General features: G+C 47.0%; 1 protein-coding gene across 2 annotated transcripts in view; it reads left to right on the top strand.

The window, feature by feature from the left end:
* The first annotated feature begins 361 nt into the window (after positions 1-361).
* ST7 (suppression of tumorigenicity 7) overlaps positions 362-16,709 on the top strand; it is a 139,674-nt gene continuing 123,326 nt past the window's right edge. For both annotated transcript variants that reach the window (XM_032197492.1, XM_032197484.1), the window contains exon 1: positions 362-513. In XM_032197492.1, the coding sequence (XP_032053383.1) occupies positions 363-513 (151 nt within the window). In that variant the 5' untranslated portion in view covers position 362. The remainder of the gene's footprint in view (positions 514-16,709) is intronic.

Here is a 16,709-nt window from a genome sequence, read left to right as displayed (position 1 = left end):
CCCGCGCCTCCCCCCGGCAGCCGGGGGCCGCTGGGGGCCGCCCCGCAGCACGTGGCCGGGGCCGGGGCCGGGGCCGGGCCCGGGGCGTTGCGGCCCCTCGGCTCGGCGCGGGCCCCGCGCTGCCTCCCCCGGCGGCGGGCGCGGGCGGCTCCCGGCGGAGTCCATCTTAGGGCGGCGCGGCCGGGCCCAGCCCAGCGCGGCCCCGCGGAGGAGCCGGGCTCGGGGAGCGCCGCTCGCCCCCCGCACCCGCTGCGGGGCCGTGGCAGCAGAGAGCAGCTTTGGAGGCGGCGGCGGCGCCTTTTCCTTTTTTTTTTTTTTTCTCCTTTTTTTTTTTTTTTTTTTTTTTTTCTCCTTTCCAAAACATGGCTGAAGCCGGGACGGGCTTTCTGGAGCAGCTCAAGTCCTGCATCGTCTGGTCGTGGACCTACCTCTGGACGCTGTGGTTCTTCGTCATGCTCTTCCTCGTCTACATCCTGCGGGTGCCCCTGAAGATCAACGACAACTTAACCACAGGTACCGGCACCGGCACCGGCACCGGGGAGGGCTCCAGGGGGAGCCCGGGGCCGGCGGCTTGGCCCCGGGGAGGGCGCAGCGGGGCCAGGGCAGCCCCGGGGCGTGCTCGGAGGCGCCCAGCCCGCAGCACCGCCCGGGGCTTCATCGCCCTGTCCTTCCCCGCCTCGGGGGATGCTGCCCCGAGCCGGGCTGCCGGCGGTGCCCGCAGCTGTGCTGGGGCTGGGGGCACCGCTGGACCTTCCCCTTCTCGTTATGACCTGGGCACAGGTGAAGGGGCGTGGGGCGAGCCGGGACCGTGCCCGGCTGCAGCTCGCGGTTATCGGGAGCGTGGCTTGGCGCAGGGCTTGCGCCGTGCCTTCTGTCAACGAGCAGCGTTTTGCCCGGCTCCTCCTTGGCTTGTCAACTTCTGCCTCTTTTGGCTCTTCCCGCTTCCAGGGGAGCCTCCTGGCTCTGCCTCTCACCCCCCAGCTACTTCTGCTGGGCTTCCCGTGGAAACGACAAGTCACAAAGCTGCTGGTTTCCCCCCACGGTTTCACGCTTTGTTTCCGTACTTCTGCCAACAACCCAGCGTTTCAGGTGCTCGGGTGGCGCATTTCATTCCCAAGCCTCAGCCACAACCATCAGAAGCAATTTGCCCTCCCGCCTGCCTGCTCTCGCTTCATTTCCACGGCAGGCGTATCTCCTGGTAAAAAAAAACCGCTGAAGTTGCGGGGCAGCCAGTTCTCTCCGGGAGCTTTCCTAGCAGCAGGTGGTGTAGGCACGGCTGAGGGATTCAAAAGGAAGATTTTATTCGTGGACAACTCCTGGTTGCTTTGAAGGGCAAAACCAGGCTGGTTGTTACAGGGAATACGCTTGGGTTAGGGGGATATATGGAATAGAGTTAACAGGTTTTCCTGCACAATTTGTGCTGTGTGTTGTATTGATTTAGCACGATCCAAGCTTTTATGATGTTCCTGATAAAAATTAGATACTGGATTATTCTCCTGAGTGATCAGTGTGCTGGAAGGCAGTCACTGTTGGGGTGGCCTTTCCCCCTTCAGACCCGATAGGGCAATATGCCACTGGCACACTGAATCAGCAGGAACCTGTGCAGTGTTCGCCAGCCTGGATCGGGCAGTTGTGTCTTGAAATTGTCCGTTTTTTCCTTTTTTTTTTTTTTTTTAGTTAAAAAGGCTGAAGAAATTAGCAGCGAGTCCCAAAGCGTGTGGTGAAAATTAGTTACCGTGGGAGAACAATGTGGCCTTTGTGCATCATCCGGTCCTCAGTGGTGGTTATTAAAAAATCAGCACTAGCACTAGCGGGGAGTTTTTGCTGGTGGTGGGTGGGATTTTTTTTTTTATTTTTTTTAATTTTTTTTAAAGCTCTTGTGAATGAATTAAAACCCGTGTGATTCATTGTGGGTTTTCGTTCCAGTTAGTCACAATGGGATGCTGTCACTGGGGTAAGGCTTCTCAGAGTGCCGCAGCGACTGGCACCAGCTGCGAGACTCACCAAACTTAGCGCGGTGGTGTGAAAATAAGGGCATAAACACTGCTAGCAAAAGTGCTGGGTGACGTAAAAAAAAAATAAGGTGATTAAAAACAGTGACTGGGCATTTTCCCAGCGAGATCTGGATCTGTTGAGGTCAGTCAAGCAAAATGGTTTTCTGTGCCACCAGATGCGGATGTAGGCAGCCAAGAAGAGTGGTGCAGCCTCCAGGTATGGTTTGCACCTCATGAAATTGTGCCTGTGGTGTGGGAAGGAGAGTAACACGCGAGGGTAATGTTATTTCTGACATTGCCCGTGGTGGTGTGGTTTGGTTTTCCATGCCTGGCGTTGGTGTTTTTAAAAGGAAGTCAGAAAACTGTTGGAATTTTTAAAAGGAAGTTGGAAAACTGGAGAAGGCAGCAAAAAACGGGTTTAAGGGCTGGAGATACGCAGTATGGAGTAAGAGACTCGACAGAGATGGCTAGGTTGCATTAAAGAGGTATTGTCTTGGGGAATTTGTGGCCTTTTAGTCATGAAAAGAATAAGAACTGATGGGTAGAAGCAGAGGGCAAACTCAATTAAGTCATAAAAAGTCATTAATTTTTAACAAGCTGTGGATCAGCTGCTAAAGGAACCTTTGGGTTTCCCATTTCTGAAAGTCTCCAGCTCGGATGGTGAAAGAAGAGTCACCAGTGCAGCGCTAAATCAGTTTTCAGCGAGAGCTTGTGCAATCGGCTGGGCAGCGTCAGCGGTCAGAGTAATCGAGGAAGGTCTCACCCTTCGGTCCCGTGGTCACTTCTGCCTTTAAGTTTTATTAAGAACAAGCGTGGAGCCTTTATTCCTCCTTTGAAGCTGGGTAGATGTGCTTGCCCCGAGCGTTTTATAGCTGTGGCCAAGCTGGTGGTGCAAGTCCGGCATGTCGTGTGTTTAATTAGGCTGACGGGCTGCAGAGTCCCCGCAATTACAGGTGTAATTCCAGTGTCCGCAGCGGAGGGCAGATTGAGGCAATGTAGCCAGAGGGAAATCCAGTCTGCCATAGAAAAACTACTGATGCTAAACCTGATTGTTGTGTTTCATGGTTTTAACATTTTACTGAAGCTTGTACAGATCAATCATAAAGGTCTCTGTGAACAGGAGAGCGCGAGCTGTTCCGGCTGCACCGTGCCCTGAGCCAGGAAGCGATAGAGAAGGCTTCATGTGCCAGGTTAAAACATTAAACGCAGAGTAAGTGGCTAAGGAAGAGGATGTTGCCATCTTTCTCCCAAATAATTAAAGTAGACGTGATTGCTTGGTATAAATAACGTGCTGTATTTTTCTTCCACGTTGGCACTTGCACAGTTTCTGAATGCCACGTTAATCCCAACTAAGACACACCTCTTATAAGTATGTGCAGCCCTGGTTGTTTTATTTTTTTTTTCCTGAAATAACAATTTGGCTCTTTATTTGTGTCCTAAGGGGGAGAAGGGCCCAGCAGTTGAAGTTTCTGACTATTTTATTTAACCTCCTGAAGTGCGGCAGGAGGACAGATTTACTAACCAGAGCATTGACTGCAGCCGGCTCGCGACGAGGCAGACAGGAAGGCTCCTCGGAAGCTTTTGGGCTGCAGAGGGCAGAGAAATCAGGAAACTTTTTTTCCTGAAGGTGTGAATAATCAGAAGGAACAAGCCAGCCTGGCGTGGTAGGTGCCCACGTTGTGCCGCCGGCTTAGTGCGAGATGTCCTGACCTGGCTACACTGCAGCAGGGCCCTGCACTCACAGCTCAGCATCCGAACGAGGGTCCGAAGGAGGGTTTGTAGGTTTTCCCTCCTTAGAGGGAAAAGGAGTGATGTTAGCTCCCAGGTCACTCTGGATGGATGTGGGGACAGCAGCCAGAGGAGTGAGCACGTCGCTGCAGTTAACAGCTAGCTGCTCCTCGCCAGTAAGTTGTCTTCTGGGGCACGCTGTGTTTTTCTTCCTCTTCCTCCCCCCTTTTTTTTTTTCCTTAATTCTGATGATCCTACTGAAATAATGACCAAGGATTTTAATTACGTGGGATCTGTGACCATGTAATGGGATTCTCTTGGAGCCCAGAGTCTGAAGCGCTGTGCCTGGTGCCAGCCATCTGGAGAGGGGAAGAAAGAGGCTGATGTGCAGCAAGGCTTGTAACACTAGCCAGTGCCAGATTACTCAATTACAGCCAGGTTTTGTGCTTGAATGGGCAGGAGAGCAGAGCAGACGTGTTCTAAGTGTTTCTCTGCTCCCTGTGAAATTAGGGCAACAACACTTTCTCTTAATCCAAGGGTCTTTTTGAAGACACAGAGCTGAGAGCTTCTCAGGCAGCCAGGTCCTACAGGAATCTGGTCCAGCTAAAGTACGTTTACTGATGTGTGCATCGCACAGGCTTAGGTAAATACAGCACTTGGCCCTCTGCAGTAAAACTCAATGAAACTTCATTTTACCAAAACTATCCAGTACTCAACCAAACAAGAGAGTGGTGTGTGATTCTGCAAGCAGAAAAACTGCAGGAGATGAACAGAGGAGGCATGAGAGGATAGAGCAAAGCACATCTCATCTCTGGGGAGGGACTCTTTATCAGGGAGTGGAGTGATAAGACAAGGAGTAACGGCTTTAAACAAGAGGAGAGTAGGTTTAGATTAGATAGAAGGAGGAAATTCTTTACCCTGAGGGTGATGAGGCCCTGGCACAGGCTGCCCAGAGCAGCTGTGGATGCCCCATCCCTGGAGGTGCTCAAGGCCAGGCTGGATGGGGCTTTGGGCAGCCTGGGCTGGTGGGAGGTGTCCCTGCCCATGGCAGGGGGGTTGGAATTAGATGATCTTTAAGGTCCGTCCCACCCCAAACCAGATTCTGTGATCTTTCTGATCTTCTGTTCATTGGTCTTCCTGATCCTGCAGATCTGCCCTCAGCGCTGGTGCAGCGTGCTGCTCTCCAGCAGGTTGCAAAGGGATTTAGCTCCCACTGGTCTCAAACCCTAGCAGCAGTAGAAACCACTCCCCTGTTACTAAAAGTCCCCCAGTGGCCACGCTTTCCCCGCGGATGGCAGAAGGTGTTGGTTCTGCTCGTAAATTCAAGCCTGGGAAACTAAGCATGAAGGCTGGAAAAGATTAACCTGAGCAAAGCCAGGGAGTCACAACCGGATTAAACGTGAGCGAACAACTCTGTTCTAACTCTTGAAAGGAACAGGACAGTTATTGTCGGTTCATGGGCTTGCAGGTAGTTGCCTGGCCTTTCAAAGGCAGCTTTTGTTGTTATGACGGGTGAGTTTGTGAGTGTTCATTGAGTGAACTAGAGAAAGGAGTATGTTATGACAACACAAAACATGGAGCAAAAGTCTGATTCCACCAAAAATCAGTGCAACTCCCTGAAAATGTCGTGTTGATTTTTTTTTTTTTTTTTGTGAACTGGACTGTTGTAAATAAAATCTGAAATACATGACCACTCCTAGCAAGGCAGGCATACAGATTTCTAAAAACAAATCATTCAAATTTCATACAACTACAGTTTGTTGGTGCTTACGGTTCTTGGTTGAGGTAGAGCTTTGCAGTGCTTCTCGTCTCACTGACCCTGAATTACGTGTCTTTAACTTCTGGGTTTATCAGAGTGTAAATGGAGCCTTTCCTAAATAGAGATCCTTTTTTTCTGCAATCCTAGTGGAATTAAAGTAAATCTTGTTTTGTTTACTGTTAGCTTCTGTCTTCAGCTGTATCGCTTACAGTCCTGTGAAGCAGTCGTAGCTGTTGCTGATCCTTCAGGCAGGCTTGAATGTGAGAGGTTTCTTTCGTCTTTTTTTTGTGTATGTGTTTTGGAAAAAAATTAAATAAATTTTCGGGATATAGGCTAAAATGCAAGAGGACATTGTACAGCATATTTAAACTGTTTTACTCATGTATATTTTCAGCATGGTATGCTTGGAAATTCCCCCTTCATTCTTTGTGGAAAAGAATACAATGTGCATGAAAGCGGTGCCATTTATGGCAAAATTCTTTATAAACTAAACTTGGGATTCTTGCGGTGAAATGGGGAGGAAATGCCATAACAAAACCTGCTAGGTCAATTCCCAACAGATGCAGCATAAAATGATACAGGAGAACATTGGTTTTCTACAAATCTTGGCATTTCTTCAGGAATTTGATTTTTATTTGATTGAACATAATTTTTGCAGTCAGTGTCAAATTCAGGAACCAGGGTGAAGTCTGTAACAAATGCAAGGTTTTCTGAAAGCACTTCTTTAAGAAATTGTCCTTCTTAGTACAAAAGTTGTAGAAGATTGGTGGCCAGTATTCCAGGGGAAAGTAGGTAGGTGAGAGCCTCCAAAATGCTATTTGATAAAATCTCCAGTGAATGTACTGAAACACTGACTGATAGATGACCACTGAGTTATACTGTGAGCTAACTGAAGCCTAATATCCTCCATCTGTTGATGAAAATTTTCAGAAGTGCTCCTAAACCAGCATATATGTAGTGGGATTTTCCGAAGGATCCACCGAGTGCCAATATAAATTTAGCCTGGAAGAACATAAGCCCCATTGTACGCATAGGTTTTTGGTCCTAATTTTCTGAGCAGCCGTGCAAAGGCTATGATTGCAAGTTAAGAGGAATGATTAAAATAGAAACGTACTTTTTTGGCACTTATTTCATAAACAAAGCAAGAAGTAAATGCAGAAATCTCCATGGGAAATTTGCATTTGTGAAAGACAAGAAGTGCTGAGGGTTGTCAGTGCCTGCCTTTAGAGCAACACCTGCCAGAAATTAGGAAGATGGTGTTGCTTCCACATAGGCAAAACTTTTTTTTGGGGGGAATGGTATGTCTGTATTTTAAAATGGATTCTGGAAATTGCAGTAATGTCAAAGAAGAACTGTGCAGAATCTAGAAAAAACACCTTACACCCATGGCGTAAGGAAGGCCAAACTGTTTATCTAACCACAGAGAAGCCACAGAGGCAACTTGGCCATAACTAAGGAGGAATGAGAGCTGTGATCTAGATGATGGGCATTGAGCAAGATTCCAAAGTATTTAGGGGTAAAACGCATGCGTTGTGTTTGGCAGAACTGGGGCCACGATAATTTGAGGTCTGAAGAAGTAAGCCTTGCCGTGAGACATTTGGGGCGTAATACGCTAACAGAAATAAGGTGTGGAGGTGTGGTTGATGAGACTGTAAGCTATGTCATGGGAAGAAAATAACATGTACTCAAAATGTAGAGGAGACAGATGTTACAGAAAGGGGTGGCTGCAGATTGAATCCCAAGGACTTCCTACGTGAAGGACGTTTTTAACAGAGATTCTTGGAGGTGTGACCTAACTGCTACAGCAAGTGATGCTACAGCTTTGCAGCTTTGGGTTTTCTGGTGTTAAGGCTGTCAGTGCAGTGAGCATTGTCGTGCTTCAGTGAGATGAGTGAAATCTCGTGGCCTGCCATAAACTGAGAGCTGAGTGTTAGAAACGCTGTAGTGTGGAGATTAGGAAAGAAAAGCCCTCTGGAAGCGTTGTTGCTCGTGCACAGGCAGGTTGTGCAAGCCCCACAGCTGCAGTGGCTCCAGGATGTGCCCGGGCTCCTGTATGCAAGGGGCTGGGGTTTCCGTGCTCCCAGTCAGCCGACAGGCCCCACATGTGACTGTGCCATGTAAAACACAGCTATTTGTCTGGCTGGCAAGTGGCAAAGCAAATAAAACAACTGAAGTGGCAGCTTGCATTGGGTGACCCAGCAGTTTGCCCCGGACTCAAATCTACAAAAGGGAACATCGCAGTCAGAGAATTGTGACTCTCAGAGTCACTGTGGTTGGAAAAGACCTCTAAAATCATCTTGTACAGCAGTTGCACTAAGCCAAGGCTCAGTCTTTTCATGGCCAGGCTCATTGTTTAAGAAGGCATTTTATGTTTGACAAAGTGAGGCCCCACTCCAAACACCTGTGGGTTTGTCAAATGCTGCCGAGGTTTGTATTGAACTATGCGGGGAAAACACATGAGGAAATGAGGCACTGGTCCTGCAGACCTTCAATGACGTGGTTCTGCGAGCACAAGTCCTGGCTTTTACTGAAAAGGCAGTAATGTGCGTGAAGTCTCACAGACCAGGGCCTAAATAGTCCACCAAGGTACAGCCGGGGGCCTGTAGCAAAACTGGGGGTAGAGGCCCTATCTCTTCCTCCAAAACCAGTTTTCTCCCTTGTCATTCGATGGTCATGTCCAACTTTCTCTTTTTACAGGAGGCAGTTGTCACAGAGTTTCAGAAAAAACTTAGCTGTGAGGTATTTGTGGGAGCGCTCCTCCTCCGTTACTTGTCCGAGGCCCCCTCCACCTGTTTTTAAATTCGCTCTTTGTGGCATCGGAGGCATCTATTGCAAGATTGTGCTATAAACTCGAGCTTGTCCTCGTGCCTGCGAGGTGTCACGTGGCCCAGTGATGCTGTGTCAATACTAAGGAGTGAAAGTTGCCCCGTGAGCTCCCAGCACGGACTGATGGCCTCTGGTGTGGTTCGTAGGCCGGCACCAGAGCAGCGCAGCCGCTTTTAGCAGGGAGCACTGAGCGTCAGCAGCGCTGGTGCAGTGACAGGGAAGAGTTAACGTCACGCTTTCAGAAGGCAGAACAAACAAGTTGTTACTGTTAAGCCCGAGGAAAAGACCTAAATTCAAAGTCCAAATCAAAACTCACCAGCTGCTAAGGGAAGACAAAGATTTATTATTGTGTAGTCTAAAGTGGAGATTTATCGCGGTGGTAAATTCAGTGCTTAAGTGATTAAGTGCACTTAAATGTACCAATTAGAAGGATAAAAGCTATAGGGCAGAAACGAAATGCAGTCATCGTAAGATTCCTTTTGTGCACAGTGTGCCAGCTGCAACCAGGAGATTTAATTTCCAGCTCACTTTCTAGAAATAAACTTGGCTTATTAAATGTCAGGCCTGTTAGGTTGATATGCTGGTTCTTATGCCCAGCAGCGAGGCACTTGGAGATCAGATTTAAAGCACAAGAAATGTTATCGTCGTCATTGTTTTATTTCGTAAGGCTGTCATTCATTTCTCAAGAAAACGGGTTTGCAACCCGAGACTACTGTAGATGTTGGTCCTCGCATAAATAAATGTTTTGATGGCGCTGTCTGTGTGCTTTATGCTGAAAATTGTTTACAGCACGGCTCGGTCTGCTGCAAGGTTATGTGATATATTGCCGTGCTTAATCTTCCATGTGAAATTTCTCTTGCTATTTTTAATTCTGAAGTGAACTCGATGGCAGCGTGCCCGGCTGGTAGGTTTTACAGAGATCCCAGCTTAGAGTCCCAGACCTGCTTTCAAAAAGGAGGGTAAGCCCAACCTGTCACAGGAGTGCTGCTGGCCCGTGGTGCCCTGCTGCTGTGAGGAGGCAGAAGTGTCTCCTCAACACCACTTGGCTTTAGGGATGTGTCTGCCCGCTCCTTAGGCTCCTGCCTTGGGTCCCTATGTCCATCCATGCAACTCTTTGGGTTAAGACAGGCCAGGAGCAATACGAGCACCAGAAAATCTCCTCAGCAGTAAATATTGTCCCACATGTTCTTAACTTGAATCTCCCTCTAGGAAAACCTGCTATTTTCGAGTGCTGACCATAGCTGTGTTAACAGCAGCCCCCAAAGCAATGGCTGGTGGGACACAACCCATGAGGAGTACCCATCAGTTACAGGACGGCTGAAGCTGCCTGGATTGCAAGATTTGCCTGGATCTGGAGGGTGAGGATGTGGCCTGTGCCACGGTCCGGGCTTTTTGGCAGTCTGGAGCCAGGACTGTCACCCAGGATTTCCCAGCCTGATTCCTCTGCCTGCTGTGGTGGTGATGTGGGAGCTGTGCTGTGTGGAAATAAAGAGCTGGGGGTGGCTCTCTGGGTCACCTTCTCCAGTCCTCGGCCACATTTTGGTAATCTGGTATATTTTCGTAAATCCCTGTGCTGAAAAATGTTTCCAGAGCTGGTCAGAAAGCCTGTTCTAATTCCAGCCCGAATTTATTCATGGCTGTTTTGTAGGCATCTGTGCTTGTGACAGGTCCTCCTCTGGCTTTAAAGGCTGTGCTGCCGCTGTGAGGATTGCTGCCCAGCGTGTTCACGGGGATTTTTCCTTCCTAGTCCCTGTTGGAGGCAGACCAAGCTACGCTGGTCTGCTCTCATAAAATGCCTGTATTTCCGTGTTCGTTCTAGTTACATTTGACCTGTGTCAGTTTTCCATCCATTTCATAACCATGTAACCAGCATTGTACGTAGTATGCCAAGATAGGGCTCCATTAACTGCTGTTTACACAGTGTCATTAACGTTTCTCACCCACCACTGGAAATATTTTGCCATACATATATGGAGTTAAAAGTGCCTTTTTGTGTCAGCATGTCTCAGAGGGTGGTAGTACTGTGGTCGTGTAGTCTGCTGGATGTTTCTGTCCGTACAGCTGGCCAGCTGCAAGCAGCAGCTCTCGCTGCTCTCTCGCACTTTGCACCATTACCTTTGATCCAGTTTCCTTCACTGCAGCTTGCACGGGCTCCATTTCTCCCTGCATAATGATTCATTTCTGCTCTGTACTGGCAGCTCATACCAGCTTTCTCCTGAACCCTTCTGGTTTTGGTAATGAAAATATTCAGGAAGGTTGAGCTGACAGCTTTATTAGCCTCTCCCTATGCCCCAGTGCTTCCCAGCAAGTTGCAGTTTTCCCTCTTTGCCAGTTCTTCCCTCTCAGTTCCCCCCATCTCCTGCTTTAACAAACTTCCCATGTCACTGTGTCAAATACTTTCCTGAAATCCAGTTGGTTGGAGCTACTCATTTTTCTTGGCTGGCAAACTAGATATTTTTTAATAAAGAAACACATCTGGTTGCTCTGGCATGATTTATTTGTTTTGTGCTTTATCCAGTTTTTCATTTACCTCTGTTGCTTAACTTATTGTTATCTTTAAAATTGTGGAGTTTCACATAGTGCTGCTTTCTCAGTGGTGGTGTAGTGTGGGTCTGTCTTAAATATATGAGGTATTCTGGCATAGGCTAGGGATTTTCATCAGTATATTAAAACCGTCCTGAAACTTGGCTTTATTTTCCAAATGCCACTTCTTTCAGTAGGATCATTTATGTGTGTCCCGTCATCTTGCACTCAGCCATGTCTCGAACGTGCTGCACTCTTTGAGTTTTGTCTCTGTTTCTCTCATCACAATATCTGTTTTCTTCCACTTATTTTTTTTTTCTCCACGTTTGACAGTTTTGTTCACATTCAGAAGTGAAACAAGTATTCATTTTGGTTTGGGGACTACTCTATTCTATTTCTTACCTTGCTGTCACGTTACTGACTTTGCTGAAGCATTCAGTATCTGCTATTGTGGCGGGTTTATTTTGATAAATACTGTGTGGTTTTAGACAGCTCTATTACTCAGTCCTCCTTTTAGCAAATACAACTTTATTTCTGAGCTTTTTGTCATCCCCCCCAAGCAGTGGGGTATATTTGAACATCCTGGGCCTTGCAGGCGGTATCTGTACAGGGCTGATGTTGCCTTATTTTAAAGTTTTGGCTCTTAGAGACGTGTCTGTGAGGTAGAAATGGAATTTAACATCCCACAGTTATTTCGAGCAAGTCTGCTGACGGCTTCAAAGAGGCCAGCACTTCAGCAAAGCTCCCACTGACTTAAGGAAACGGCTGTGTTGCCCCCAGAGTTTTTCAGCAGTAGGTCCTTTCAGGAGAGGCTGTTCTGCATGAGTGGCTCCCAGACACCTCCCAGCGACCTGAAGGAAGCCTGTGCGCGTTTGCTGTCTGCTTGTGGAACATCACGGGTATTGCGAAACTGAGAACTGATAGCAGTGCAGGGTAGATAGCGTTAAATATAGATATTTCGTGTGCATTGTGTCTTAGAAAAAAGCCTACTTGTCTAAACCTAAACCGCAAAGTTTCTCGGATGCTTTTAAGTTCAAAGAGTTTGGTGGGTTGTCTGCCCACGTGTCATTTTAAGTTCTGAAAGGTGCAAGGTAAATTTTCCATTTTACAAAGTGTTGTGTGCTTTCTAACAAGGAGGCAAATCTTACATGATATGAACCAAAGCAAGTCACAGGGAAATCACTCAGCTGAAGGGTTTGGGTGATGGAGGTACTAATCTGCTCTCAGGTTGATCTAAAATTCCTCATTTTACTGCATCTTCATTATGAATCTGGTCCTCTGTAGACATGGTGAAGTTCCTCTTGCTGTATCACAGAAATGCACGCCCTGCTACACCTCTCTACCCTCTGCTCACTTTATAGCGAGGCTGCTGGGGGTCAGGTGTTTGTTTGTATGAATTAGATCAGCCACCAGTCCTTCATTGTACATTGGCTCAGGGGCTTTAGATGCTGACCCAGCTTGGTCATAGACGGGGCAGCACAACCCTCAGGGTCAGCCCAGGCAGTGGGATCTCAGGCCTCTCAGTCTGGGTCATGTCCCCTTTGGGTCTTAGCAGTGGACCATGAGAGCCACAGAGGAGCTCTTTGGTTTATCCCAGGGTGAGCACCAGGGACTTTTTTAGCTGTTAAAAAACAAAACAAAACACACACAGTGTGGTGGTCCTCTTCCAAACGCACAAGCCTGTGATCCTTCTGCGTAGGCACAGAAGTCAATAATAAACAGCAAATGAATAAAGAGAGGTCTGCCAAAATCTCTCTTGTTTAATTTTGTGTTTCTTTCCCTTTTCTAATCTAATGTGACAGGGAAGTGCTTAAGGGAGAGCGATGCCAGGAGCAACGTCGCTTTGTGAAGCCTTTTCCCCCAGACATTGCTGCTCTAGGAGCAGAGGAGGTCGCGTTGTCCCGGGGAGGTGCTCAGTGGTGCGGCAGCTCAGCTTCTGGGCTCAGCCCCTCGGGACTTCTCCTTGCATGATGTAGGAGAGCAGCAATCCAGTATGCTGGCGGAGCTGGCAGCGATGTGTCCTGTGCAGGACGGACTCTGCTGCTCTCTGGACCTCTGTGTGTACAGGGAAGCAGTACAGCTGTGTTCTTACCAGGTGTACCCCAGCCTGCTTTCAGCTCCTGGATAACTGAGGGCTTTGTTCTCTTCCTTTCCCCCTCCCACCTTAGATTTTTATCTGCCTTTGGTCTTTAAGGTGTAAATAAGCTGGTATTGAAAGGATCTTCCTTGTTCCAGTTTGCAGTGTTAGTTTATTTGGGGTGTGTGTTTTAAACATACGGGCTAGCATTGTATCTGCAGGGTAATGTTTTGAGAAGCACCTGTGTTATTTCAAAACCTAGGTGCTTTAGTGAGCCACTATTTTTCTTACTAACATGCACTTATTTATTTATATACTCGGTATAATAAGCATAGTAATAAACCAGAAAGTGCTTTGCTAGCTGCAAGAAAACCATTAAATATCTGATATATGATCTAATATGTGCGCATTATCCTCTTCTTACCCACTCGCCGGTGTAATTCTGTACTGTGCGTCTTACCTGCTGATTTGCAGGAAGTTACCCTGCTGGTTTTGAATAAAAGTCGGTATTAATGAGAGCTGTGAGAACACCATAAAACAATGCTATACCAAAAACCATCAGGCAGTTCACACAAATCTGGTCGTGCTGCGTTAGGCTGCTGTGGGTGAGCCGGTCAGCAAGAAAGGTACTGACTGCTGGCTCAGGTCCTCGACTCTTCATAACCTGTGTGGCCCTCTGGTCATGGCATTGCAGCACTTCATGACAGCAGATGAAAATGGTGTAAGTCTTGGATTCTGTTCTTAATTTGTAGTGGACAAAATAAATGGCATATTTATTTACAGAGACCGTTGAGATTACTGTTTGGCGTGTCGTTGCTGGAGTTAAGTTTGTTAGAAAGGATTAACTGATTTGTTTACGGAGTGGATAAAATTATAGTTTCAATTCAGCAGATGTTTCTCATGCAGACAACTAACCAGGACCCACGGCACTTGCATTTCAGTCACTTCCATTTCCTAGCGGTTGCTGTTCAGATAGGAGCAGTAAGATAAGACTTCGCTAAAGAGCATTGGTTTGTGGAGTTTTTCTTTTTCCTCGTCGTTGCTAGCTCTCTCCTAGTCCCTAGATCAGCCCTGCAGCTGAGCCCCGGGGTTGCCTTGCCCATGCTACCTTAAGCAGATCTTGCCTTGGTTACGCAGTGATAAGGCAGGAGGGGAAAAGTCCATCTCCAGGCTCTGCACTAGAGGGCATCCTGTTAAAGACACATGAGGGATCTGTCACACAGCGAGGCGGTGGTGGCCTGTGGGAAATGTAGTCTGACAGGCCTGAGGTCTCCTTGTGGGTCAGACCTAAGGAGGTGTCGTCGTCTGTCCCCGTTACATGTGCACACACCCGTGTGGGAAGTGTGTCAGGGGATGGATCCCCCTGTAAGCACGTGGAGATCCCTGACGCTTGTTGTGGTGCACCCAGTTATCCGCAGGGGGTGGGTAGGGGGCTGAGCGTTGTCACTCGGTAAGAAGTATGGTTGTAAGGTCATCCTCCAGCTGAGGTAGGGCAGGTATGACCCAGCCTTGGCCTACAGAATCCACTCGTGAGATGGTCGAGATGGTCAGCATTGCTCTTACAAGGCCAGAGGGAAGCTGAGGTTCACGAGGGGTTCCTTGGTAAACTGAAGGAACAACAGTGACTGCAGTAAAATTCTTCTAAGTAGGGCAAAAAGCAGAAAATCCAGGACCACTGGTGGCCCCCCCTGCAGCTCGGGCAGCCAGCAGATCAGAAGCATGGGCTTCCCAACCCCACGGCCCGCTCCCAAGCAGAAGGCTGTCACCGCGGGGCCTTCATGCAGGGATCCCTGCACCAGCAGTCCTGCAGGGATCACGGCTCAGGGGCTGTCCATAGGCTGGCTTCTTCCACACAAACACCAAAACTAGCTTAATTTCTTGAAGGTTCGTCTTCTGCCCAGTTGTTATTGGATAGATCTTCTGTATCTGAGCATTTTTGTTTGTTTGTTTTTGTGTATGTGTGCAAACATACTAAAGGTGGTGGCAATTTTTTGGATTTTTTTTTTCTCCAGCTGTCCCATTCAGACGTCTGTAAATGCAGACACTGATGCAAGTCTTACAAAGTGACCCCTTTGATTCAATATCGTCTTTATAGCAGAATATTTATGCTGCTCATTTTTAGCATTTGATGTTTTTGTTAGGGATTTGTCAGGAAAGAAGTCACTGCCTTTCTGTGATGCTTAAGTCTGTCTTGATAAGAGAGTAGATTGTTTTTTATAAATCATTGTGTGTTTTTTGAGTGTTTTTTTCATTATTATTATTATTATCAATTTATTTATTTATTTATTTATTTTTGTAATCAGCCAATGTCTAGCTCCATTCATTCATTTCCTCAAGCTGCTTTATATTCTTTCTCTGGACCACCATTGATATTATATGTATGCACAATAACATCATTTAAAAATGGGAGTATGCAGCTGTTTGCAGCTGCTCAGACAGTCAAAGCAGTCTCTTCGATATCAGTTGACCCCGGAAAACAGCACTTCAGCTTCACTGGGGTTTTATCTGTGAGCTTCTCTGGGGACTTTCAACTACATAGGGCTTCTGTATGGTTGTGTATCAAATGCTAGTTCCCACCTTTACCTGATCTGTCTGGATAAACCAAAGAGAAATGTAAGTAGCAAGAGATGACAAATGGCATTGCAGGCATGGTTTGGAGTAGGTTGCAAGGTGACAAGTAGGTCTCATCATTTTTTAATGCCAGGTCCCCATCTGCTTCACGGCTATTAAACTGATTTGTGTGTGTGTGGATTACTGCACGTGAAGGACTACCTCAGGGAAGGAGGCTTGCAGTCAGGCATACTGGGCAGAAGCAATTTGAATACTAAAATATTTTTTTTGTCTGCAAAGGGTTATAGTAGGACCAGTTTCAGCTGTGATGTGTTTTTATAACACATATTCATAAATGGAACAAAAGTATTCATTAGTGTATATTGAGGCAGCAGCATACATAAGAGTTTAGAGAGATTTCAAAAAGAGAATACAAAAAAATAAATTTGTATGGCTAGCAGTGACTGTCATGGAGTGCCAGGGCTTAGGGCTAAGTACTCTGTTCCAGTGAGTCATTATCTCTTAGCATAATAGTTCAGCCTTTTCCTCTCTTGCATTAAATATGGAATAAAATACCATGTTAATTGGAAAGGCAGTGACTTAAAATAGCCGCCTTGGTAGATAAACCCTCAGCCTTTCCTTAGCTTACCGCATCTTCCCCTGCTGAACAACAGCGACAAGGTCAGAAGAATTAAAATAAATTTGTTTGCTAAGTAGCCTCCTATGGAATTACTTTTAACAGCTGAACTTGTCCAACTGCGTTATGATATCTGGAACTGGGAGCATATAGACAAGTACAAAATATTAGGAAGGTTTACTGCATATTTTACATGAACAATAATTCTTCACACGTACAGGAAAAGGCAAATAATGCCTGCTGTGTTGGTTTGTTTCCCAAGTGTTATCCAGTGCCCCTCTAGTGTCCCGTTCCCATTTGTTCTCCAGATCTTCAATCAATAACTACTTTCTCTCCTACTCGTCTTCCAACTGTGTTTGAATTTACCTTCCTGTTGCTTCAGCTGTGTCATCAAGGCCCCTTCGAGTTGTGCAGCACCTGGAAGAACACAGATAATGAGACGGCAAGGATTCAAAATCCACATTTCACTTTCTTTTTACAAATCTAAAAACTAATTTGGGTGCGAAGTGTTTTAACATCCATCTCTGTGGGAAGAGGCAGAACATGCAGCTTCCTTTTCATGCTGGTGTTCTCTGAAATCCTCGAGGAGCCATCCCAGATAATATAAAAGGCACT

This window comes from Aythya fuligula, chromosome 1 (assembly GCF_009819795.1).
Source record: "Aythya fuligula isolate bAytFul2 chromosome 1, bAytFul2.pri, whole genome shotgun sequence".
Classification (NCBI taxonomy): Eukaryota; Metazoa; Chordata; class Aves; order Anseriformes; family Anatidae; genus Aythya; species Aythya fuligula.
The sequence above is the reverse complement of the archived record's forward strand: the minus strand, read 5'-3'. Positions and strand labels throughout refer to the sequence as shown.